At 37.4% G+C, this 27271-nt stretch overlaps 1 protein-coding gene across 13 annotated transcripts in view; it reads right to left on the bottom strand.

The window, feature by feature from the left end:
- NOL4 (nucleolar protein 4) overlaps positions 1-27271 on the bottom strand; it is a 244241-nt gene that overhangs the window by 29183 nt on the left and 187787 nt on the right. For all 13 annotated transcript variants that reach the window (XM_072949037.1, XM_072949038.1, XM_072949046.1 and 10 more), the window contains one exon: positions 6442-6622. In XM_072949037.1, the coding sequence (XP_072805138.1) occupies positions 6442-6622 (181 nt within the window). The remainder of the gene's footprint in view (positions 1-6441; positions 6623-27271) is intronic.

Raw genomic sequence — 27271 nt, 5'->3', positions numbered from 1 at the left:
AACAGCTGTAGCCAATGCCAGTGTTACAGGTAGAATGTGGTTTTGAGAAGAAATGTTATTTAAAGCTTCTTTACAACAGGAAATTAACCACTGCCCTTGCTACTGTTACTATAGAGAGAGTGTTCTCAAATGTGAGTTGGAGAAATTCTCTTTGGTTTAAATCTGAAGCTGCTTTTGCTCAGACTAGTCTCCTTCCCCCCCACCCCCTCCTGCCACAACTCACTCACACTCAGCCCGAGGCCATTGCTCAGAGAAAGCCCTGTCATTTTCATACACTGCATGCTATACTGGTTATTCTGCCGTTCCCATTTACACAATCTGAATTGTTTGAAGTTGTTCTCTGCTGGGTCCTTAAGAGGTCTTTATCTCATCATACAAAAAGTCAAAAGATGTATTAACTAAACAGCCAAAAAGTCGACCTGTGTGACCTTGAGCAAGTCACCTAACTTTCCTGGCCTGTTTCTTTCCTTATAGCCTTTAAAAAAAATAAAGAGGTTGCTATCAAATTATTTTTCAGGTCTTTTAGATTCTATTCTATGATGCTGAGGTTGGTTTAGGGGAGAATTACAGACAAGGTGGACCTCATCACAGCACAACAGAATTTACCTTCAAATAACAAATTTACAAAAACTGGTAAGAAAATCACTCACTTACAGGGCTGTATAGCTGGAACCTGCACTAGATTTCCCATGTGGCTTTTGAACATCACTGAATACAACTGGGACCTGAATACCAGTGTATTGTGACTACATGTGTGTGTGTGTTTGTGTGTGTACCCTGTGGTACATGCTCCAAGGGACAAAATCAGGATGCTATTAGAGTTATGACTATGCTTGATCTAGAATAGCAATTGAGAATTTAAAAGATGAGCAATAAATGAGGGATGCAGGGGCAAAAATTGGTCAAAGAAAACTTCAGGTGGGAGGACCCTGAGCAATGAAGAGCTGGATAGTGTCCTTTTTCTAAGAACAATGAGAGCCCATAAAAGGGTTTTAGATAATGAAGTGATGTGATCAGGTTTTCCTTTTCTTAAGGGTTACCTTGGTTCCTCTGTGGGGAATGGGTAGAAGGGAAGAGAACTTTGGAAGCCCTGCTCATTAATAATTTATAGCAATATTTTCCCTTTAATTTCCCTCTCATTTTTTACTCTTGATTGGCAGTTGCTTCAAAGCTCTCTCCTCTCTTTTCCAAAAAACTCTCTAAAAATATTCTCACTGTGTCTTCAATCTTTTCCCTCATTGTATATATTATCTTTCCCCTCACGAGTCACTCCCTGCCTTTTTCATGAGAACACGGTGCTTCCTCCAACTTGTTGAATAAATCAAGTACCAAAATGGGACATCAAATGTGTGGTCCCACAGAATTCTACTCAGAAGTGTCCCATGCTTTGTTTAATGCTCTGTTCTCACCATCTTGAAATTCTTAAATAAGAAGCCCCACCTTTTCACTTGGCCATAGGCTCCTAAAATAACTTAACCCTTTACGGAGCAAAGATAAATTATTTTGGTTGTATTTGAGTAGAGGCAAACATCTGCTCTGTATTCTTCTATATGTCACTTCCATGTCCAAAGCTTTGCCCACCTCCCTTCTTTTCTAGTATTACCATGATAATCTAAGTTACCACAGTCTTTTCTTGATATTACATAAATACTTACTATTAGGCAAAAGAGACTCTTAAAAAAGTCTCTGGATATAAAGAGGGATATTTTACAATGATAAAAGCATCAATCTCATGAAGATATATTAATATAAACAATATGTGTACCTAATGACAAAGTGCCAAAATAAATGAAACAGAACTGTCAGAATTGAAGGCAAGAATAAATGATTCAACAACAGTAGTTGTAGACCTCAATACCCCTGTTTCAATAATGGATATAAAAACTAGGCAGATGATCAACTGGAATTCAGAAGACTTGAACAACACTATAAACCAACTAGGCCTAAAACACATTTACAAAATACCCCACTACCAATGGCAGAATGCACATTCTTCTTGGGTACACATGGAACATTCTCCAGGATAGACCATAATCTGGGCCATACAACAAGCTTCAATAAACTTGAAAGGACTGAAATTATACAAAGCCATTGACAGAAAGAAATGTGGGAAATTCACAAGTACATGGCAATTAAACAACATTCCTAAATAACTGATGGGTCAAAGAAGAAAGGATACAGGAAATCAGAAAATGCTTTGAAGTGAATGAAAGTAAAGGCACAACATACCAAAACTTAATGATGCAGCTAAGACAGTGCATAGAAGGCAACTAAATATATAGTTTTAATTGCCTGTATACAAAGGGGAAAAAAAGACTTCAAATAAATGTCAGAAGTTCTCAGGTTAAGGCCTTAGAAAGTTAAGAGCAAAGAAAACGCAGTGTCAGCCAAATGAAGGAAGTAACACATACGGGCGTAGAAATCAATGGAACAGAGACTACAAAAGCAATCAGTAAAATGAATGAAACCAAATGCTTGCTCTTTGAAATGATAAGAAAACTGACAAAGCTTTCCCTAGAATCACCAAGAGGAAAGAGAACACCCAACCAGAATCAGAAATGACAGCAGGGCATCACTCCTGACCTTACAAAAATAAAAAGGATTATGAGGGAGTACTATGAACACTTGTGTCAACAGATTAGATAATTCGGTTGAATGGACCGATTCCTTGAACTACACAAACTACCTGACTCAGGAAGAAATAGACAGTGTAAGTAGATCTCTAACAAGTAAAGAGATCGATTTAGGAATCAAAACCTCCCAGAAAAGCCCAGGCACAGATAGCATTACTCCTGAGTTCTACCAAACACTTAAAGAATTAATATCACTACTTCACAAACTATGCCCCAAAATAGAAAAACATAGAATGATGTCTTAAGGAAAGCATTCCATCCACAGTCGCATCACAAAGGGAAATATTTAGCAAAAAAATTAACAAAAGAAGTGCAAAATTTGTATTGTCAGTACTACAACACTTGTTGAGAGAAACTTTAAATGACTGAAAAACAGCCCATGTTCTGCTGTTTCCTTAAAATGTTAAAACACAGAGCTACCACATGTGTGAACCAGCAGTTCCACTCCCAGGCATATACCTCAGAACACATATATATGCACAAGCTTTTACATAAATGTTCATAGCAGCATTATTCATAGTAACCCCAAAGTGGAAAAAACCAAGTGCCCACGAGTTAGGTTAAACACCTGTTGAACTGCTCAACAAAATACGACGTATCCACAAAATAGAACATCATTTGGCAATTAGAAAAGTGAAGTATTGATACATACCATAACCTAGACGAACCTGGAAACCGTCATGCTAAGTGAGAGAAGCCAGACACAAAAGACCACGCATGTATGATTCATTCATTTACGTGAAATATCCAAAATAGGAGTTTCTGGAGACCGAAAGTAGGTGAGTGCTTACCGGCTCACCTCACCAATGAGGGCCTTGCTTCCCGTTACACGGACTGTCGTTCGCACAGTGGTTTACAAAGCGGCCTCTGATGTCAGAATGCTTGTGTCCAAGTCCTGGCCCCGCCCTTTATTAAGGAGGGACTTTGGATTGTCACTCAGTCTCTCTGAGCCTCACAAAATAGGTTTCAGCCGTGTTAGGGGAGGAAAAAAGGTGGTACCTAGGCATGATTTTTCCAAGTGGGGGCAAGTTTAGTTTTATAAATTTTCCCCCAAAACTGCAGAATAGATCTCATAGGCGGTGTAATAATTAAACGGAGACAACATTGAAATATCAGCCTGACTCAGTAAGTGGTAGCTACTGTTATGCGTTAATGTTAGATTAATTTCATAAATGATTTGTTTTTAAATCTAGAAAGCAAAAATTCACGTCAATCAAATCTTTAGTGAATATACTTTGTTTCCTCCAAATTGTTTGATTTGATGGTTAAGTTCTGAACTACCTACCAGTTCTTACTTCTTACGTAAAATATTGAAAAAGAAGTGTTCGAGTTTCCAGCTTTCCTAAAAGCGAAAAGAAGGCTTAGCTTTTGTTTATGTTTTCCTTTTCTGGTCTTGGACTTGCTCTTTCCTGCTGCTTTGCTGTTCAAATAAAAATAAGAGTTGAAAACAGCTGAGAAGGCTCGCTAAGCTGGCTTTTGAAAAACTGAATATACACTTGAAGCTTAATTTTTTTTCCTGAAATAAACTGCTTTCTTTTTCTCTTCCACTTGAAGCACTCTTTTGAGCTGGAGGGCAAGTAATGTAGACTAAAGCTCAGTGATCTTATTCTTACAGTCCTTTTCAAGGCAGACCACAGAGCCCCAGCCTGCCAGCAGAAATACACCTGAATACACTCAGAGTATTTTTCTGATACTCCAAAGGTAAGTGATTTTCTCCAGGATACACTCATTTGATACTAATAATGCAATCCCTTCCAATATATTAAAAGCCCACCAAACCTAATTTGAATTTTCAAATTGGTCTTTGTTTTCAGGCATTTTCAGCAGAAAAAGATAGGAAACAGGTTTTTCTTTTAAAACAAAACTACACTGAGCTCTCAGTGACACCACCAATTCAAATGCAAGATTGTGGAGTTTTTTGCTTAAACTTACTGATTTCACATCTGTATCTATGTTGCCCCCTGCTGAAACTCCCAGCTTTCACTGACACCAACATAATTGCAAATTGGCTTTAAACTATAATACACAGGCAACAGTTCCAAAATAATAATACGATTGCTGAAAATAGTTTAAGGTTTTATCATAAGCTTTCATGCTGTGGAGTCAAATTATGACTTTTGAGATCACTTGGAAAAGTTCCTCTCTACAGAGCGATGAAAACCACTCATTAAACAGATAAAGTTCGTTTGCATAATTTTTCTTTCAATATTAGGGATTCTTACAATCAGTTTGTTTCATAATTATGTAAATATGTAAACTTTTCAAAGTTCAATTTATAAAACAAACTATAAGAACCAAGTAAACTCAGAGAATTCTGGCTTATCTTCCTTTCTTCATAGTGTTCCTCCCCTATTCCAGTCTCTCTGTCAACTTTTAAAAAATTATATATATATATCCTTCTTTAATAAATGTTAGCCTACCCGGAGTATGTAAAGACATTTTGCATTACTTTTTATAGCTTCAAATTACTCTCTTATTTGGATGCACTATAATTGAATCAACTAGCCATCTCTTGATGGACATTTTTATTGGTAACATTTTTTTTTGCATTTATAATAACACTGCAACAAGTAGCCCTGTGTATATGTCTTTTGTGTTTTTGCCAATGTGTCTTTGAGATAAATTCCTAACGAGAGACTCCTCAAGAAATTGCTGGGTCAAATGGTAATCTCATATTTAATTTTGCATCAAGTTAACTGAATTTTTGCGTTTCTACAAGCAATGCGTGAGAGTACTCCCTTGTCAAAGGAATAATATTTTGTAACTGTTCAGATTTTTGTTAATCTGGCAGAGAGAAACTGCACGTCTCTTATTAGGTAGTGGGTGGGTTTGAATGACTTGCCCTGTATTTAAGGGACATTTGCATTGCTTTCTATGATAATTGTGTGTTCATAGTTCTAGCGTTATTTTTTCAATATGGAGTTTTGAGTATTTCTTTTCTTTTTAGAAGACTTTCATGTATTGGCCTATTAACTCTTTGTAATATAGATAGCTAATAATTTTTCAGGTTGTCATTTAATTTTTACTTTATATTTTTATCATGCAAAAGGGGTGTGTGTATGTATGTGTGTGTGTGTGTGTGTGTGTACTGAAACTTATTTTTCCCTGGATTTTAAGTATAGTTTAGGAGTTTTTCCTACAACCCAGTTGTAGAAGAAATTCATACATGTATTTTATTCCTAATCTATGTATGGCATTATAGTACACATTTGGAATTCATTGTGACATATAAGCTCAAGAAATTCCTAAAAGTTTACCAAGCATGAGCCAGTACAAGCTGGCTTCAGTGCCCCACTCACTGCTGGTGGACACGCCGCTGTCACTGACAAACTGCTGGGGGGAGATCCACGCATTATCTCTGTGTGTTGTTTCAATGTGTATGTTCTTAGGTTTAATGGCTGTGTATATTTCATCCAGTCAGTTAATTTCCTGGTGCCTCAACTTTTTCAAATTAAAAACCTCTTTAAACACTGAGAAAATATGTCAATTATTTTTTGGCAAATAGTACATTATAGCTTCAAGGAAAGAATGTACACCTATTTGATAAAAAAAAAAGCTATTTCCCTAGCTGAGATTTTTTGAGTATAAAACAGCAATCATTCAGTTGCATAACAGTGCTGCTACTTTTAGAAACAGCAACAGAACAGAACGATGTCCTTGTAGGGAGATGGACATGATATACTAAATGGTCTTGTTTTTAGCAGCTTGGCACTGATGTTTGCTTTTAACACTTTCCTCATCTCATTCTCTCAGGTTTAGAGGATTTATATAATAAGTGAACACAAAAGACATAATGTGTGATACTCACCACTACTAGAAGCATCATTCAGATTTAGCAGTCCCCCTCCTAGCCCTCGGTAACTATGGTAACTGTAGGTCCCATTTCCGTTGATGTACAACACCTCCTGCGAGCCTGAAACAGCTGAGGTTGAGTAAGTGCCCTGGGCCGCCTCTGGTTTGCACTGTTTGTCAGCTGGCGCAGACTCATCCTGCAACGACAACAACACTTCATCACTCATCAAGCCGCCGTGTTGTTTCACCTTGAACAGGATTATCACTGTATTGGTATCTACATGTCTGCATTGAATAAGGAAAAAAAATACCGTCAACGTTAAGTAGGTGCGTGTGCACATTTTCAACAACTTTGCTAAACACTAAAAAAGGAAAGCAAAGTTACAATGTGACACAGATTGGAGACGGAGCAGCTGACGATTTCCAGCTGAATTTCAAGTTACATGAAGAGAGCTGTTCACGGTAGCCAAGAGAAGGAAGTAACCCAAACGTCTGCTGACAGATGAATAAAGACAATGTGGTGGAGAAATAACAAGGCAATATTGTTTAGCCTCAAGAAAAGAAGAAAATCATCTCACAGCCTACAGGGATAAACCTTGAGGACCTAACTCCAAGTGAAATGAATCAATCACAAAAGACAAATGTTGCATAATTCCCCTTATTTTGGATAAAGTAGTCAAACAGATAGAAACTGAAAGCAGAATGGTGGTTGCAATGGGCTGGAGGGGTTAAGTGGTGTTCATTGGGTGATTCAGTCGTTCAGGGAAGGGGGCATGGTTTGGGGGCATCTGTGGCACAACAAGGTGCATGTGGTGACAATATTGGAAATTGCTGCGAGGGTGAATTTTATATTAAAAAAAATTTTGATAAGCTTAAAAACTACATGAAGAGAAATAATTTGCAAAAAATTTTGCAAAGATTGGCTTTCTCGAATTTTTTTTTTTGGTAGTCTGTTCTCTTTCTCTCTCTTTTTTTTATGGCTATAGAAAAATTTATGTGTGTTGATTCCATAATAAGCCCATTATATGAATCACAACCACCTGATAAAGCCCTGAATAAACCCAAGCTTTTCAGCTTTTCTTAACTTGCACTAGTATCTGCAAATGGTGCTCCCAAACCTCACCACGTCAAGTTGTGAAGTGACTGAAATCACAATAAATTGAATATCTGCTCATAGGAAAACAGACAATGAATTTCCCTTCAGCGGGGAGTTTATAAAATCCAAAATATATACAACATATATGACTTCACCTGCCTACTGCATTCTTCATTTGTTCTTCTCTTTTTTAATAAGAAGGAATTAGAAACATTTCCACTGAGTTCTTAGGAGTTTTTATTTTCATAATCAGAAGTATTTTACAGTGTGTAAATTTAGAGTACAGGTTTAGGGAAACAAAATTTGGAATGTATTTTTTGTGGCATCAAGTACTAGACAATGAGGAAGCATGGAATAAGTCTGCTCTATGGAACCAGCGGGATTGCTATGGTCATACGCTCCAGTCTTTCATGCAGAGAGCGCACTGCCATCACTATCAGAACCAGGCACTTATGATTTTGCTCTTGTTCTTCTGGTCTTTTCATCTATAACTGATCTCTTTGACTCTGATTATTACACTCAGCTGGAGACCTTAGACACATGATCTATACGCTTTTCATTTTCAGGTTAATAAGATTATGAAATAAACAGCAAAATTCCTCAATGTAAATCAAACTGAAAATAAGAATTTTCCCAGCGTTGCCTTAAAAAAAAATGCACTGACCTAAATCTGTGTATCAATGTCCAATTGTAATTCCCTCTTGCCATTTAAATCTTAGAAATCCCTGGTGGGGTGGGTAAATTACTTTAGAATAACACTTTTCTTGGGAGAAACTGCACTAAAGTAAAGACCTTGATAGAATCATATTTTGTGGGTATCACTGGGTCTACTGTTTAGACTGGGAAGACAGCAAGTTTCAGATTTTTTTTTTTTTTTAATTCTGGAAGTTACTCTGCTAATAGAAAGTACCCAAAGATGGTGGTTTTAGACTGTGGTTCTCCACAAAAGGAGATGGGGAACTTCACCAAATTTACCACTGGTAATAGGGACTTTAACCTAAAGACCTAACAATACATGTGCTGTTTGTTTGTTTTGGGGTACCAAGATGAAAATTTTATTATACATAGTAAAGGAGCTTAAATACTCTAAGATATTGAAGATGATATTTTCGGGAATCTTTTGTTGCTGGAATTTGTGTCGTAGGTAGTTTTGAGGTAAATGATCGTACGAATTCCAGTGCTGCTGTGAAAAAAGAACTTTCAGTAAAGCCACGTTAGTGGTACAGAAACACAGCAACGACCAGAATTTTAGAATCTGTAACCACCTGTCATTTACATGGCTTGTTACAATGACAGGGTGAGTGGAAAATGGTGACGACACCTCATGCAGCAGTATCTGAAATTCTTCTGTAAAGGTGCAATGACATGGTCTCCCAGCTAGGAGTGCCAATCTCCTCCCTGCCTGGGGACAGAAATTATTGTATGCACTATAATATACATACATTCTTCTGTACTAGAATGCAGACATGTTTTAAATATTCATTCAGCTTAAGCTTATTAAACAAGTAAAGCTCATCGGAAGATGGATGGATGAATCTGCGATATTTACATGGGTTGGTTTTTTCAATACATATAACTTCTATTTCCTATAAAATAGTCCATTTACTCCATTGGACTATAAGGCTTCTAGCGGAAATGCCTCAGAGTCTTCCTAAGATTATGGGGCGAGGGCACAGAGATATGCATTCACATGATGTCCTTCCTCTGAAGCCACACGAGCATCTCTGCTTTGCTCTATGCTACACTCATAAAATCACCTCATTTAAAGCATCATGAAAACCGCTGGGCTGTGAAGGTTTGTAAAAACGTGTAGCCACTGCAGCTCGGAAAGAAGGCATACATACTGTTCTCTACTTCAACGCAATTTTGAAGTCCTTGAGAAGGGACTAGCCTCAGACAATTCCCACCACTGGTGTAACTTCCCAGTTTCCTGATTGAAAGCAACTTAGACAACATGATAGATAAAATTTGAGTTTCTAGTTTCGGAAAATTGGTGGGTCTTGTCATACTCACTCTACCAGTTTCTTTTTCTGTGTTTGGAAAATGACAATAAAATACACCCACAGAAAAAGTGTTTTAATGATGAGTGAAAAGGGAGAAGGGAGAAGACATTGTTTCCATATTTTCTCTTTGATTCTTTGTATGATAGAATTAATTTGTATTATTAAACATGCTATTTTTTAAATGTACCTCAGTCTTTTCATTATTAACTGTAATTCCGAACCACAGTAACTGCACTGAGCAGGCAGATAATTAATTCCATTAATAATCAAAATGACTCGTGGGGAGTCATCTGTATTCAAACACTGACTTGCATTATTAATGTTTTGGCAGTCCACTATAGGTTGAGAAATACAACATGTGAAAAATCCCAATAAAATCTGTTCTGCAGCGTATTTGGGGCAAAGTTGAATATAAAGTTAATTCATGTTTTTCTTGTGAGTGATGACTATTATTAGTTTCAAAGAAGCATAGATTTTAATAACATAAAAATAAACATCCCCCGGAGTCACATTTTATCTCTGCAAGCAACTTTTAATCATCATTAGTTCCCAAAGTTCTCAAAGCTGACAGTCTGCCCCCTGGGTTGCTATGAAGATTATTTTCAAAAGAGGATAATATTTATATGCTACAAAAGGGCTGCATAGGCATGAAATAAATTTTATTCATCAAAAACTAGGAAAAATTATATCTAACCTTTTATAAGTGTATTCCAAATTTTTTTTAAAAGTCCGCAAAAAAGATCGCATGAGTAGGACGGAATGACCACCAGCATTGCAGTAAGTTATGCAGACTCGTTTTGATCCAGGTTTCTTTGGTTAAAAATATACAACAGATTAAAGAAACAGTTATGGGGACTTCTATAATTAGCCTACGGCCTTATCAATAGATATCTCCTTTTTGTATATAAGTAAACATTTCATATTTACCAAAACATTGGGCTTAGAATAGGCGATCACTTATAGATAGAGGGCAAGACTGGGAGGGATTCAGAAGAGTAGATATTGTCTACTCATGACCCTCCCATTGACACACTATTTCATATTGGTTTATACTCCTTTGTCCTCTGTCCATAAAGACTCGGCAGGGACAAACTTGACTTTGCTGAGCCTAATCTGATACTCGGACCATACAGACTGAGTTCCTAACTCATTTCATATGTCTAAGGAATTCTTTACTCAGGTACCTGACATAGACATTTTTAAAATATAAAATTTGATTAATTCCACTCAGCTGTTTGACAATAGGTTTCAAAAAAACATTGCCTTTACATCACCCAAGAAGTCCACTTTTTCTTGGACTTTATATTCTCCACCAGCTGTTAAATATGCTGTATTATTTTCATTAACTTTTCTCCATCTATAAAGATTATTAGAAAACTCCAGTAAAACTTTCTGCCAGATTCCACAATCCAGGCATCTTTCTTCTATTTGCCTTACATGGTTATAGCAATTGGCATTTTCAAGGCATTGCTGTGTCAATATGGAATTACATTTTTTGGTCATCATTGAGGTGGTCAGGGTACCAGCGATGCACCTTTTTAAGGTTAAAAAAATCTTACTTAGACCTCAAACAAGCTTATCACTGCAAAATATTAAACACGTGGATAATTCAGGCATCAGTTCGCCTAAGCTTTCTGAAGACTGTTACTAAACTTCTATCTTTACATGTTCTTTGACGTCTATATGATAGGAGCATTTTTACTTAAGTTACTGCTCTAAACTTCTCCTTTGCTCTCTAAGTATAGATGAAGTAAGGGAATATAATTTATTTCTCATATAAACTGCGGGAAAACATCTCTCCCTTCTAAAAGCTTCTCTTCTTCCATTTGATAGCAGTGTTCCAGAACTAAGTACATTGCTAAGAGTTTCCAGGGAAATTCATAAAAGATCGGAGAGAACCCAGAGCTCCAATTTAAACTGCTTTCCTGCTAAGAGGAAAAAGTCTGTACTTAAATTAAATGCGTTTACTACTTGGAATGATGAGAAGGGATTTACTATGCTATCAAAGCATGCGCGCATGCACACACACACGCACACGCACTCACATATACGGTTAACACTCAGGGAGAAACTTCTTTCACATAGTTAGGAGCATCCATACAGTGTCCACTTGTTGGCCATGCCAGTGATTAAGATGCCAAGACAGAAGATTGCTCTTTGCAAAGATGCTCCCAAAGCCACAAGAAAGATAATCAGAAAAGACATGTTTTGACTAAATCCAAATAGCCCAATGGTAAGATCCGAAATAACAGAGAAGCTAGATTTGGTTTCTGACTCCAGAAACCCAAATCACAGTAGGATAGCTTTTCCCTAGAGCTTTATCAAACTCTTCGCAGAACAGGTTATTATGGTAACAAACTCTCTTTGTAGCAATATTTACACAAACGCACATACTGACATGATTTTATAAACAATAAAAGTTTGAGAACTATTGGCTTAAAGAAAAATACAAAATAAATATGGTCCTCGATTTGATAGGGTTGGATACATGGCTGGCAAGAAGAACCCAGTACCCAGTCATCTGGTCTAAAATTCTTCCTCATGGTCATAACTTTCATGATATCATTATATTTTTTTTTTATTTTATACTTTTTGTTATAAATTTGTTATTTCATTGTTTTTATTATTAAAAATAAAACTAGAGACTTACCACTTTTAAATTGCAGTCTTAAATGTAGCACTATGCTATTGAGTAACTGTTCAAAAAATATATATTTAAAAAATGAATGTCTTTTTTTTCTATAGGTTTCTAACACTCAATGTTGAATTTCTTTGTTAACATGACCAAAATGAGTATTTAAAAGTAATGTTCCTTTGAGGTTCTGAAATCTGATCACAGATACAAATTTTTTGGTCGTTGATTTTATATATATGTATCAGTTTTTTTATCTCAGAAAAATGTTTCAATTTTAAAGTACCAAATTGGTATCTTTCACATTAAATTTTAATATATTTAAGAGTAAGAGAGATTTTCTTCTAATCATAATATTTTTTGTTTCTCCTGAGTTTTTATTTTTAAAAGTCTCCATTTAGAACAACTCAAAGTATCTTTGACACAACCCCTTTATTTGTGGTTGGGCTCTACTGATTTAAAAAAAGCTTTCCTTAAATCATTTTTTTCTTAATCCCTTTTAACACAATGTTCTCTTTTGGTAAGACAGTTGCAATACTCTGGTGAGACTATGGCAGGCATTTCTGATATTATCTATGTAACCATCACTCTCAAATTCACACTTCCAGTTTTTGCCTTTCCTCTGAGGTTCAGGCCTGAATTTCCAATTATTCAGTTATATCAACTTAACGCTTTGAAATTTATTTTCTCTTTCCTCCAGACACTCCTTACAAAACTTTTTGATTAAAAATCAAAACAACACCCACTCTATCGCCAGTGTTTCTTGTTCTAATTACTGCATCCTGCCAAGATTTCTTTCTTCCCTTACACAGGCTTCCCTCAGTCAGACGAGACCCAAGCCTTCTCACCTCCATCTTGGAACAACCCCTCTTGGCATCTGAGAAACGCTCACTGCTGGTACATTATTCAGAGCCCCACAATCTCTCCTCCGAGCTATTGTGATAACCTCCTGACCAGTGCTTCCCCCTTCACATCTTGTCCACATCTTCTTGAATGTATCACTCATCATGTTGACTTCTCTTTAAAAGCTTCTGAGTTCCTTGTTTCCTGGAGAACAAAACTCAAAGTTCCTGGCATCCAAAGCTCTTCAGAGTTTGAGAACAATCTTGCCTGTCACATCCTCTGTCACTCCCTCTCATACACGCTCTATTCTGGTCATCGCTTAAACTGAACAAAATAAATCTTACAAGGGTTATACACTGATATTCACCTAAATCGTCCCATAGATGCACCAAAATATAGAACATTTCTCACCTACAACTATTGTATGTGTTATGTTCTGTGATGATGGTTTGTCGTTCAATTTTTATTTCCAAAATTTTCACAGATGTATCAAATGTTGAATAAGAAATTAAATTTTTATTTAAAGTTTTTTAGTACTTTTTTTAACTTTTTGTGTGAAATCAAAGTGTTACGAAGATTAAGAAGGCTTATTTATAGCTTTCATCAAAAATAAGGAGGAAAAACGATGGTGTTTTCATTTAACACAGTCTTATTAACCTAAATTTCAGATTAACAAACTATTTTTCTCCCTAAATCTCTAATCTATCCCCCAGACACCCTCAAACAGAAGACGTAGGGCCTATTTATTTGAAATTCTTGTATCTCTTCTACTGTATGCAATTATCTTTGTGGAAAAAAATGCAAGAAAAGCAAATAGTAAAAGACATCCTAGAAGAGAACATGCTTCAATTCTGTGTGTGTGTATGTGTGAGTGTGTATATGTATGTATATATCTTTACTGCTCAGATTGCTATAGATCAAAAGACTTTGAACCAAATATCCTACTGAAGATGGTAGGTCTAAGAATGACAAAACAATTATTCTAACAATTAGAAATTTCCCCAAAGCAAGAATCTAAACGCGATAGCTATGTTAGAATCTTTAGCTAAAAAACTATTACCACTGAAATAAAAATTGAGAACAAATAATTATTACAGTTGTAATACAACTTCAGAACAAATATTTTTAGCATTAAACTTTGAGAAGTACAATAGATGGAGACGAATTTTTTTTTAAATAGCTTTTAACCATTAGCTACAACATCAGAATGCTATGAACCTGGTGATGTCAGAAGATTAAGGCCAATGATGGCTATCTAAAGGGTGACGCTGGGCAGCTTGGAAAGGTGCATTATTTTATCCATAATCTGATCAAATCTGATAAATAAAGGGGATTTATAAATGGAGTTAATTAGTTTCTGGTAGATTAATTCTAGTCTGATAATAAATCTACATTTTTAATTTTATTTTATCCATGTAAAATAATATGTACATGCTATTGTTTAATGCTAACGTAAACTCAAGTTTCAATGCTGTTTCTGACTCTTAACATTTTAGTTCGAATTAAATAAAAATAATTCATGCCACTTTAAAAGAGAAACTGAGACATGAACTGACTTTCTTTTCATTTCTGCAGGTATCAGTTTTCCCAAAGTACAAGATTAGGCTACAATTTATGTCAAAACTGTGGTTGAATACATTGTCCCAAATGGCTACATAAACATACATGGACAAAACTCAGGGCAAGTACTTTAAAAGTGACCTCTCAGATACTCTTTATATATTCCGGCTGTCAGTTACCCCAGATCTTCTAAGGTTCTGGGAGTTTTTACAAAAATTAGGTTAGGCTCACTGCGAAACAGATTTGAAAAATACAGTGAAAGTTAAAAAAAATGTGGCCATGGCGATTTTCATCTTTTCATATTTCTTTTTGAGCAAGTAGAAAAAGTTGACTAATGATGCTATTTCAACACTGATGCTGGGAGGTAATCATAGATGGTTTCAAAATTAGAAGCAGGTGCACCAGCATGGCTGAGTGAGCAGAACAAAGAACAGTCCCTTCCGAATGTCACTCTACATAATGGATTCCTTCACAGCTACTTTTGATGAACATTATGCTCACTCAGATAGTAAACATAATTCCATCTGAATTGTGTATCTTGAAGGAGCCATATAATTGAGATCTGAATTCCTACACGTTGGAATAAAAGCTTACAGGTTATTATAATTTAATTTAAACTGGGTGTAAAAATTACCCATCCATTTTGATATTTCAAGTATATTAATTATGAAATAGTCAAACTAAACAATTAGAAAAGCCATCAAAATGGTGATGCCTGAATCACTGAGTGATAATGCTTTTATATGAAAGCAAAATTAAATTTTAAAGGGAACATGCATGAGACAACATGAAATGATCTAAAAATAAATAATCTAGCCATGAATTGAAAACACAGATAAACAAGATTATACTGTATAGCACAGGGAAATATACACAAAATGTTATGATAACTCACAGAGAAAAAAATGTGACAATGAGTGTGTATATGTCCGTGAATGACTGAAAAATTGTGCTGAACACTGGAATTTGACACAACATTGTAAAATGATTATAAATCAATAAAAAATGTTAAAAAAAAGAAAACACAGCACTTAAATCTGGCTACATGCTGGTATTATATATATACATAAGTGAAATAGGTTTTTTTGTTAACTTTCTTCTCCTTAATAAGACTACTTCTGTTTGTAACTTAGTTATGTATAATGTTCTGATTCACCATGTTGACTGTGGGTATAGGGTTTACAGCAAAAAGAGAAATACCATTGTTGACATATTTCTTCTAATATCAGATATAAAGCTTTATACTTTTATTTCCACTATGATGAAAAACTAACTGGTTACTTAAGAAATAAAATTTTTTAGAGATTAATTTTTCGCAGTTCTCTAAGTTCTCAAAACTAATACACAAATAAAGCCATTAAGGCTCTTGCACATACTTGTATTAGAAGAGTAGAGAGAGTATCTTAATATGCTGGATTATTTTACCTTCCTCCATCATACGTGTTGGTAGGAACAGTATAACTAAGCTTTTTTTTTTCTTCCATTTTTATTCTCCTGGAGCCTGCTAATTTCTCTGCCCAATTTCCCTGCAAGATTTCGTCTTGTTTATGACTTCCTCTACCCCATTACACCAAAGACCTCTAAATCTAAATCTGTAATTAAGACCTCTTCCCAGGTCCACATTGTCAACTATCTACTGGACATGAATTTCTGCCCACGCCACAGGTGCATCCCACTCCGTATGTACTTCAAAATTGTATGCTTTATCTTCTCCCACTCTTACTTCTCCAGCTGTAATTTGCTCTGCCTCCTGAATTCTTGATTTCGATGAATGACACCTTCAACTATCTACCCAGGCTCCTGAGTTAGAGACTTGTGCTTTATTCAACAGGTTCCTTTATTATCTCATCTGTACAATCCAAGACAAAGTCTTATACAGCCGATTTTATTTATTAGTGAATTATTTAAACGATGTTCTATTGAATCCTTCCTATTTGCTAGGCTACACATTCAGCGAGGTACTGGAGATAGATCACCACATTCCTGCCCTCAAGGGACCTACAGAGGTATGAGATGAGCCAGGGGAGAGACTAGACAAGAGGAAGAAATAAAAAATGTAAGTTATAATAATAAGTTCAGACAGTGATAACCACTAAAAGTGAAATAAAATAGTGATATGAAAGAATGCTTGGGTGTTCAAGAGGGAAAGTCTTTCTGAGAAAAATGCATAAGCCAATTAGCCAAAAAACCCAGAATGATAAAGAAGAGGCAGTCATGTAAAGATACAGGGGAAGTGTGTGTGTGTGTGCGCGCATGTGTGCGTGCGCATGTGCATGCATGCGTGTGAACACTGCACTGAATTCCATTCTACGCTTGATATGAAATGTTTTCATATCCAAAGGTCTCTGCCTATGATCCCTCGGGTTTGGTTAAATTAGGTCATGTAAGCATTCACATAGCTTAGACTAGAACTTGCCCTACAACAAGAAGTCGTAACGACTCAGTTTTTGCTGCTACGCTGAACAGTCTCAATTTCTTCCTCTAGATGCACTGTCTACCATTGCTTCCTGGGTGTAAAACCACCATGAACTTAATCAGCTGGGCTCACCTGCTCTCTGGCTGCTAGGGTTTCATCAACAGGAAGACCTGACTGGAATTTAGAGAGGAAAGTGTCAGGGTATTTATCCCCCAGTGAAAAGGGTTAAAAGGTATTTAACCCTTTCCTGCCGTGCCATGGTCTGATAGCAGCTGTGCTCCCGGGTCCCATCAGACAGCCCCTCGTCCAGGGCTCCAGTTCCTATCTGGCTGCGCTAACAGCTGCCTTCCATCGCTCCCCTAGGCTTTTCTCACTTGCTAGCCCTAGGGTGCTTCACCGTCTCTTCCTGATGTCCTTAGTCCATCTCACACCTATGTAAACAGTCCCTTTATTAAACCGTCTTCAATTACTCATCTTCTGTTACCTCTTACCCGCTGAGACCCAGAATCACACAGCGCTGTTCACTCTTGAGCCAACCAGTGAACCATGAGTACACTTTCTTATCTAAAATTTTATTGCCTCAATATTAAAACTCTTTTTCTGTGTGTGATGTTTGTATTCCAGGACACTATTTCAGATTGGCTAGGATTCCCAGCCACTATCACTAATTTTCTCCAAATTCTCTAAGACATACGAAACCCCTTGGAATGGTTTCCATTATCATCAGATCTAATAGGGGACCTGCTCTCCTGGAACTATATCCTTTTATTCCAACCTGGAAAGAGCATTCTCTAGGCTTGCTACCCAGCGTCGCCTTCTCTTTCCATCTACCTCTCTTCCTTTGACCTTCTCTTATTGGAGTCAGTAACTTCTTCTCTGGCTTATGTTCTTGTTTCGGAGGAGAATATTCTCCAATAACCTTCTGAGAAAGGCTATGAGGAAGACATATTCCAGAAAATTATTTTAAATTCTCTTTACGCTCATGCTAGAGTGATCGTCTGGCTGGATACAGAATTTTCCTTAGAATTTTGCAGGTTTTGCTCTCAAATTTTTTTGGTGTTGAGGATGGTTTTTGCTGGTTCATGTCCTTTGGCTCTTTGATTCTTTATATGTGACTTTTTTTTTCCCCCTCCCTGGAGTGTTTAAAATCTTTTCTTTATCTCATGTGTTCTGGAACTTTCATGATAATGTGATTGACATAGGTCTTTCTTTGCATTTGCTGTTCCTGATAACTTTATGGGTTCCTTCACCCTATATTTCACCAAAAATATATCAATATTTTTGATCATGTCTTCCTATTTTCTCTTCCTATAACTCTCATTAGTCTGATGTTCTTTCTCCTAAATTGATCCTTTAAAAAAATCTTTGTTTCATTTTCATTTTCCTTTCTTTTTTTTTTTTTTTTAAGTTTCTGGGTAATTTCCCAAATGGCCCTCCAATTCTAAAACGTTTTTGACACTCTTGTACATTATTTATATTCCAGGAGTTTGATTTTGCTTACTCTTTTTCATGCATTCATTTCTCATTTTAAGGAAATAACTTTTATTTTTAAAATCTCTCTGAGGTTATGCACTATCCTTTATTTCAAAATGTTCTGGTTTTTGTTTTGCTTCTGATATTTCAGTGCCAGGATCTATAGTTCTTCTCTTCTCTGGTTCCTCAATTTTTGAGAGGATTCTAGTCTCCTTAGTAGAGACAAGAACTGGGCTGTCTCTGTTTTTGGAGCCAAAACGTGAAAAGGGCCTGCAGCGGAGATATGTAACCTTTGGGTTGAAGAATTTATTTTGCCCATTTTCAGTATATTTTTCTTGCTGCTATACCTGATATCCCTGGGTTTAGAGCCTTTGCCTCTAAATCTCTCATTTCCTACTTGTGGGGAGAGAAAGAGGTTCCCTGGTAAAACACAATGGGGAGGAGACCTGGCGGGTCTAATAACTTCTCAGGTACACTGAACCAGTTCTCTTATTTTCATATTCATGCAATTCCACTTTCTGTAACACCTGGTGCCCTCACTTCTCAGACTTTCCAGGATCTACAGGGATTTTCTACACATAGAACAAGGTACGTGATAAGATAAAGCAGAGTTGCTGAAAGACAGCACCGCGAGGATGGTTCACATCTAACAGAAGGACCACATGCACAGACTGATGAATACAGCTGTGACTAGAAGAAAGGTCTTTAGAAGGCATGCCTCAGGGTTTTGCCCTAAGCCCGATGTTTTTCAATATTTAAATTGAGACAAGTAAGTACACTGATAAAATACTGAACAATCTGGGTAATAACAAGAAACAGGATGTAAAGAAGGAAGGGGAATGCTTAACAGTGCGCAAAGTCAACAGCAACAGGATTTGAACAACTTCATTCCAGGCTAATACTTTATAAGATGAATTTAACAGGCTTATAAGTGTAGCCTTACACTTAAATCTAAAGCATTACCTATACACACAACGTGAGGAAGAAATGTCAGAACATGAGCACCTCTGCAAAAGTGGACAGTTTTAATTAAGTAAAACATTGATTAAAATATTTACTGAGCACATACAGTGTGCAAGACACTGCAGTTACAGTGGACGATACAGACAGGATGTCTGCTTCTAGTGAACTTAAGTTTTGTTAGCACGGGAAACAGGTAACGCTTCAGAATTAATTATGATGGATTTAAGTCTAACAATAGAGAACAATTAATATTAGGAATGCGTAATAGGAGACCTAATGTACTGATGAATTAGACAAAAATACCTAATGCCATTGTAGGCTGCGTTAATAAAAGTATATAATGCTTAGAATGCTGAGCTTCTGGCATTCAATAATTCCTTGAATAAGGAATGATGCTAACACAGAAAAGAGAAATATTATACTATCATGTAATATTTATTAGGCATTTATTATATTGCAGGCACTGTCCTAGTTGACCATCATATTATCTTGACCCATGCATCTTAATGAATAAGATATTATTAAACTCTCATTTTATAGATTGAAAAGACAGAGGCACACAGGTTGCTAAGGGGCTTATCCAAGCTCACACAGCAGTCAGTCTAGGAACTGAGATCTAAGTGTGGGATCTCTGCATAGTTTGCAGACTTCACTGACTTGCTGGGCTGAGCAAGTCAAGGCTTCCTGGGAGCCCCGCTATAAGCCAAGAAGCTGAACACTGTCCAGGTAGGAAAAGCAGGGTGCTAGAAAATATCAATGCTTTGTAATGAAATCAAAGGGACTGGAGGTGTTTAACTGGGGAAGACAAAGAGTGATGATCATCTGTTTGTGCAGGAAATTATCGTTATCAGCTTACCCTAGCAAACACTGCTGGGAACTCGTTTATAGGTGGCTGGATGGGTAGAGGGAAACTGGTCTCCAAAGCAGCTCTTACCCACCCCGTGTTCCACAGGATAAGTTAATTTTGTTAGGCAATTAAGACACAGAAGGCAGGAAAGAAAGATGGCTAGCTATATCATTTTAATATCCGAAGCTTATTTTAATGGCAATTAAGGTGATGATAGAATTGAGAAAATTTTCAAATAAGAAATATTCTGTTTTCACATCTGTTTACCTAATAAAAAATACTATAATGGATGTTAAAGATTTTTTTTTGCACGCCTATTACTAAATGTATCTGTTTTTAGGTATGTCTTCAGATGTTTATAGGCAAAAATTCAAACTTGTTTTTTAATCTTTGAAAATTTGCCAACTGCCTTAAACGTCAACTTTAAGTATAAACAGCATTCAATTTTTAAAGGAAGGGGTGTTTTTACCCTAAATATAAAATAGATAATTATGCAAAGTGAAAAATAATGGAACCTCACAGGGGTATTTCTCCAGGAATTCAGCCTTATCTTCACTTCAAAACATCTCTTTGATGGGATTTGCTCTATTTGTTTTAACCCAGGCACTGTGCAGGAGGCTGGATTTACTGATAAGCAGCTTTTTTTTTCATTTCAGTACAAAATCACCAAGGTGACGAAGAGTTTTTAATTTCCAGGAACCCAAATTATGCCAGTGAACTACAACTTTCTTTCCTCCTTCTGTGCCTTTTGAGAGCCCTTGCAAAGGAATGAGGGGATACAGTCCTGTGTGTGAACTGGTGAACAGCAGGTATGAACAATCCAGCACCCACCGGTGGCTCACCCAGAGCTGCAGTCAGACGCTGGGCTCTGCCCTCCAGCCTTTTCATCCTGGTGTGCTTAGGTGGACAAACGGGCACAGTTCTATGTGCCCTACAGAATCCATCTAAGTAGGGTTATATTCATCTTTGTAAAGCTCTTTGACTACTGTCAAGTGCTGTTTAGGTAGAATATTTAACACCACCACCACCGCCAAAAAACCCAATACGATCGTCTTCAGTTCTACAGAAGGCTAATTTAAAAATGAGGACTTCAAAAAACTAGAGTTACCATATGACCAAGCAGTCCCACTCCTGGGCATATATCAAGACGGAACTCTAATTAAAAACCATACATGCACCCCAATGTTCACAGTAGCACTATTTACAATAGCCAAGACATGGAAGCAACCTAAATGTCCATCAACAGATGACTGGATAAAGAAGGTGTGTATATGTGTGTGTGTGTGTGTGTGTGTGGTGTGTGTGTGTGTGTGTGTGTGTGTGTGTGTGTGTGTATGCAGTGGAATACTACACAGCCATAAAAAGAATGGATGCTATTTGCAGCAACTTAGATGGGCCTAGAGATTATCATATTAAGTGAAGTATATAAGACAGAGAAAAACAAATATCATATCACTTATGTGTTATGAACTTATTAAACGTAAAATGAACTTATTTACAAAACAGAAACAGACTCACAGGCGTAGAAAACAAACTCATGGTTGCCGGGGAAAAGGGTGAGAAGGGATAAAATGGGAGTTCGAGATTTGCAGATACTAACTACTACATATAAAATAAACAATAAGTTTATACTGTACAGCACAGGGAACTACATTCAATATCTTGTAGTGACCTATAATGAAAAAGAATATGAAGATGAGTATACGTATGTGCATGTATGATTGAATGATTATGCTGTACACCAGAAACTGACACAATGTTGTAGACTGACTATACTTCAATTAAAAAAAAGTAAAATAAAACAAAGACAAAATAAAAATTAGGACCTCGTTCCAAGCTGCGTGCCTTTTTGGGGTCGCTTACCAAAGGCTACCTTTTCCTTACTCGACTCTCTCAGTCTCTCCACTACTTTAAAACATTTTAGGAGCTGTGAGCTTTCTGGATGCTTAATGCCAGGCATCCTTCATTTAAATGACTTTTTATTTTACTTTTTGTTTGCTTTATACATGTCTTGTAATTCTAGCTTTGAAACTCTGGCCCCATTTTTAAACTCAACATACCTTTGCTATGAATAAACATAAATAATGTGTTTACCTATTTGGGGAGCCAGGGGCTTATCTCCCCTCTGAACTTACCAGGAGTAACAGGCAACTCAGTTCAAAGCCAACATGGCATGATAGACTCATGCCAAGGGGGTAAAAAAAAAAAATCTGCCCAACTGTTTCCCTTTCATGTTTTGTGCAAAGCAAGGCTGCTGGTTTCAAGTAGCTCACAGAAGTCATGCAAAAAGGTATGATTTTGAAAAGGAACTAAACCTTCATTCAGTGGTTGGTTAAGGACAAACTTCATAATTCAGCTTGAGCTTCATTTATATTGTATATTGCTACTGATGGATATTCATCTAGTCATAAATTCTCGGTGACATATGTATTCTTTCTGAAATAGCAAGTATCCTTTCAAGGGCAAAACCACATATTCTGCCACTCTAAAATCTAGAGAAGAGTCAGATTTAAGTAGCGTTCTTTTTCCTTCTATTTCCTATTCTTTAAACATAAATTTCTAGTCTTCCATAGAAACATGTAAAGGAGACAGTATCTGTGCATTCGTATAAATTGGAATGGGTAAGACATTGAAAGATGATCTTATTTCTCACCCTAATTATTTTTTTTCAAAGTTTTAGTAAAGCTTTCATTTTTAAAACAAAAATGTTGGCACATATATATGGGTGAGAAAAGACTCAGCTAATACAAGGTGAATCAAAAATCTTGATAGCCTCCCAGGCACCAGACTCGGCTGTTTCTAGAGATGAGGCAGGGCGCACACGTGAGTGCAGAGGGCTGGCTATGTGCCGGCGGCGGGACATTCAAGAGCACATGCCCCACGGAAAAGCATTCGAATGCAAACATTTCACAGGAGTGCTGAGGCCAAGTAAAACACGTCTGCATTCTGCCACCCCTCCTATATAATGTTGAAATAAACAGGTTAATGTACTAAGAAATGAATGATTTTTTTTTTAATTTTGAAAATACTGGAGCGATGCTTTTTTGACTCGTTGGAGCAAGTCACGTGTTACAATGCAGGGGAATGGAATTGTTCTTGGAAATACCTGTAAGACCTAGTGTGTGTCATTCATCTTTGCATCGGACCCTGTGGCCACAGCTACAGCCCAGCCCCAGGTTCCTCATCCGTGTCTCCTGAACAGGGGCCCCTGAGTTACTCGACACAAAAGCACCCACTGTATTAACTTCAGAGGTTCCAGGACGGGGCCCTGACATGTCACAGAGACGCAGGCCCTTTCTGCCTCCTGACTGGGCTGCCCAGGAGGGGATCAAGGGAAGGAATTTGCCGCCAGCAGCCCTGACGTGCGTCCCCTCGGCCGGGCACAGGGGGGCATCCGGGCTGTTCGTGCGCCTGCCTTCACCTAAGCTACACGCAACTTCTCAGAACCTGCCTTGAACGGGCGCCTACGTAACACATAAATTGCTGTCAAATTTTCTATAGCGCTTTCGTATTCAGAGAAAAGCAATAAGGTAAACAAAGAAACAAAAGACAGCCATTTTTATAGAGAGGTTACTTTTAGTTTGATTTTACAATGGAAGCTGCACGCTTAAAGCTTGGTCAGCACTTTAGAGCTAATGAATGGACAGTACCTCTCAAGAAGCAGCTCATTAATAGCTGGTTTCCTTCTCATCATTAAGAAGCAGTTATTGGTCGTCTAATGACAGATGGCCTCAATTAGGGGATGTATACGGGGTATGTGTGCATGAATCACTGGGTTCTGCGAGAGCTTTGTCTCTAAAGCAGGAAAAAAAAATGTAAAAATCTATATAATATTCCCATTTTATAGTAATATTTATTAAAACTAAGCAAAATGTTTAGGAAAAATAAAAGATCAAGATGTTTAAAAAAAGAAAAGATTTTGTGGCTGTAGGGGTGTGCAGGTGTATAAAGTACTTCTTATGTTTAACAGTGACAACAAAATATACATTGTTACATTCATGAAAAAGCAAAGCATATGTCCATAGGCAGTACGGCTGATATTGACTTCTTTCTGGAAAATTCCATTTCTAATATTATACTCTTCACATCAGGTGACTAGCATTTCTTCACATTTTGCTATAAAATCTCAGTTTTTAAAGGAGTTTATCTATACTATGTACAAGAGAGAAAGAGAAAGATTATATATACCAGTATTCTGGTGAAAAAAGGCAGGTAATTTTGAAAAACAAGTAAATGAAGACAGATATTAGCTCTACCTCAAATTTTTAAATTAATAAAACTCAAAGGTAGTTTGTACATTTTTTTTCCCATTTAAACAGTATTGGAATAGGGGGAGGGTGCAGCTCAGGGGCAGAGCACATGGCTAGCATGCACGAGGTCCTGGGTTCCATCCCCAGTACCTCCATTAAAAATAAATAAACCTAATTACCTTCCCCCTCCATTTTTTTAAAGTAATAAATAGCACTGGAGGCAGTTATACATTTTGCATTTAGAGACACACTTTAAATTCTATGCCTTCACTAGTTCTGTTGGTAAATTCTTATTAGATATAACTTACAAGTATAAAGCCACACACACACACATTCTTCAAAAAATGGGATGTAGAAGTTGGAGTCAGCCCACGTTATGGGAAGAGTTTGCTAACACAAAGGAACCAGCACTTGATAATTTGCAAAACTTTCTAGGAAACAGGGTGTGGCTGGGGCAACTCTATGCCAAAGAGATTAGGTGTGTGACTGATGGTGCCAATCATCAATCCCAGCAAAGGTTGGGGATGGAGACAAGGTTCTCTGGGGAGGGCAGGTCAGATAGCGTGGATCGCCTTGAGATCCCCCAGGAAGCTGATAGAGGTTCTGCGAATTTCATATCAATAGAAAAATACAAGCCTGAACTGAAAGGGCCAGAAATGGGATGGAAGGAAAGAAGAATGACTCTTAAGGCAAAGCCGAAGATGCAGAGATCAGAGAGGGCAGAGCTGCCTGAAGCCAGCCAACCAGCTGTCACAGGCTGAGAGGGTAGGGCCACCGTCCAGATGCCACCTAGGTGAGCTGGGGGACAGAGCATGGAGACACAGATAATCATTCTCAGGCCTTGAAATCTAATGGAATGTACCCTGTTAGGTTATGGGATTTCCTTGGGATCTCTGACTTCTTTTTTCCTCCCCATTTCTCCCTTTTGGAGAAGGGAATGTCTACCCTCTGCCTCTCCTACGATTGTACTTTGGAAGCATAGAACCTGTTTTCTAGGTTTCACAGGTCCACAGATGGATGGGAATTTTGCCCCAGGGTGGACCATACTTGGAGTCTCACCCACACTGGATTTAGATGATTTAGAAGATGAGCTTTGAGACTTTTTAAGTTAATTAAATCTAGGTGAGATTCTGGGTTTTAGAGTTGATGCTGGGATGGGTTAAGACTTTCTAAGTTGGGGTGGGTGAATGTATTTTGCAAGGGGGAAAGACATGCCTTTGGTGAGGAGGGGAGAGGATAGACATTACAGGTTGAACTGTGTCATTAAAAACATTTGTTGAAGTCCTAACACCTGATGCCTACAAATGTGACCTTATTTAGAAATAGGGTTTGTGCAGCTGTAATCTAGTTAAGATGAGACAACACTGAATTGAGGGGCCCTAATCCAGCAGACTAATGTTCTTATAAGAATAGAAGAGATACGGACAGGGAGGGAGGGTGGCCATGTGACAATGGAGGCAGTGCTACAAGCCAAGGGATGCCTGTGGCTACCAGCAGCTGGAAGAGGCAAGGAAGCCTCCTCCCCTAGAGGCTTTGGAGGGAGGATGGCCCTTCCAATGCCTTGAGTTTGTACATTACAAACTCTGGTAGCCTGCAGAGTCATGGGAGAATATATTTCTGTGGTTTTAAGCCACTGAGTTAATGGTACTTAGTCATGGGATCCCAGGAAAGGAATATAGCCCACTACAGCAAATGCCGTTTTCCTTTGGCCTTTCAGCATTCATCTCTCCCCCACCTCCTTTTAGTAACTATACCTGACTTTCCTCTCCCACTCTCATTCCATGTGCTTTGCATAGCTGACTACACCCATGCATCCAAAACATGCCACCCATGCATATTCTGCTCCCCTGACCTCAGCACCTGCTTCAGGGAAGAATGTGTAACCCAATCAGAGTCAACGGGGAAGATGGAAAACCGGAGCTGCTGCAGCCATATTGCTACCATGGGGGAGAACCTATGTGAGAATAGAAACAACAAAGATGGTGCAGACCCAAGAGATGTGAGAGAGCGCCTATGTATCTATAAGACAAATCAACCACATATAAAGCTGGCCCTACTGCTAGAAGTTTTAGTTACCTAAGTTTATAAATTCCCTTTTGCTTAAACCATTTTTCATTCACTTTTCTAACACTTTCAAGTAAGAGATTTCTCTGTGTTAGATCTCCCAGTCCTTGGCACTGTGCTCCTGCAGTGGCTTTCAACAGTGAATGCCAGATCACGCTCTCCTGGGTCACTTCTTAAACTAAAGTTAAGCTTTTGGTCTGGTGTTTCACTGAGTACTTAATGAATGAAATGATTTGAAAATTCCTAATTCAAGTTATCACTGAGCCAAAAAGTAAACCAGGTTCCTCGTCTCTAAATGTGCACTCAGTGGATACTTTCTAGCACTTGGACTTTGAGGCTGCATATTGCAATATAGAGATGGTTGGTCAGTTCTATCTCATTGTCTGCTGAGACATCAGACAAATGTTCCTTAACTTTTTCCCAGGGAAATGATATAGAAGAGCATCTCTCTTCGTATACAATCCATGGATTTAGATTAGATTGGATATACCTTCAATTTTTGTGCATCGAGGTGCATATATTTTGTATTTTTAAACATATTCTTAGTGGTAAGTTTATTAGCATACACTGAATTTTAACATTTACATATTGTTCTGTCTAAACAATTTGTGCTTCTAGGCTTTTTTTTTTTTTTGGAAAACTCCCCTAATTTCCAACCTGATTCATAACAGAGAGAAAATTCACCTTCGATTTGAAATC

This window comes from Vicugna pacos, chromosome 24 (assembly GCF_048564905.1).
Source record: "Vicugna pacos chromosome 24, VicPac4, whole genome shotgun sequence".
In the NCBI taxonomy this organism is placed as follows: Eukaryota; Metazoa; Chordata; class Mammalia; order Artiodactyla; family Camelidae; genus Vicugna; species Vicugna pacos.
Note: the sequence above shows the minus strand (reverse complement) of the source record. Positions and strands in the feature narration are given on the sequence as shown.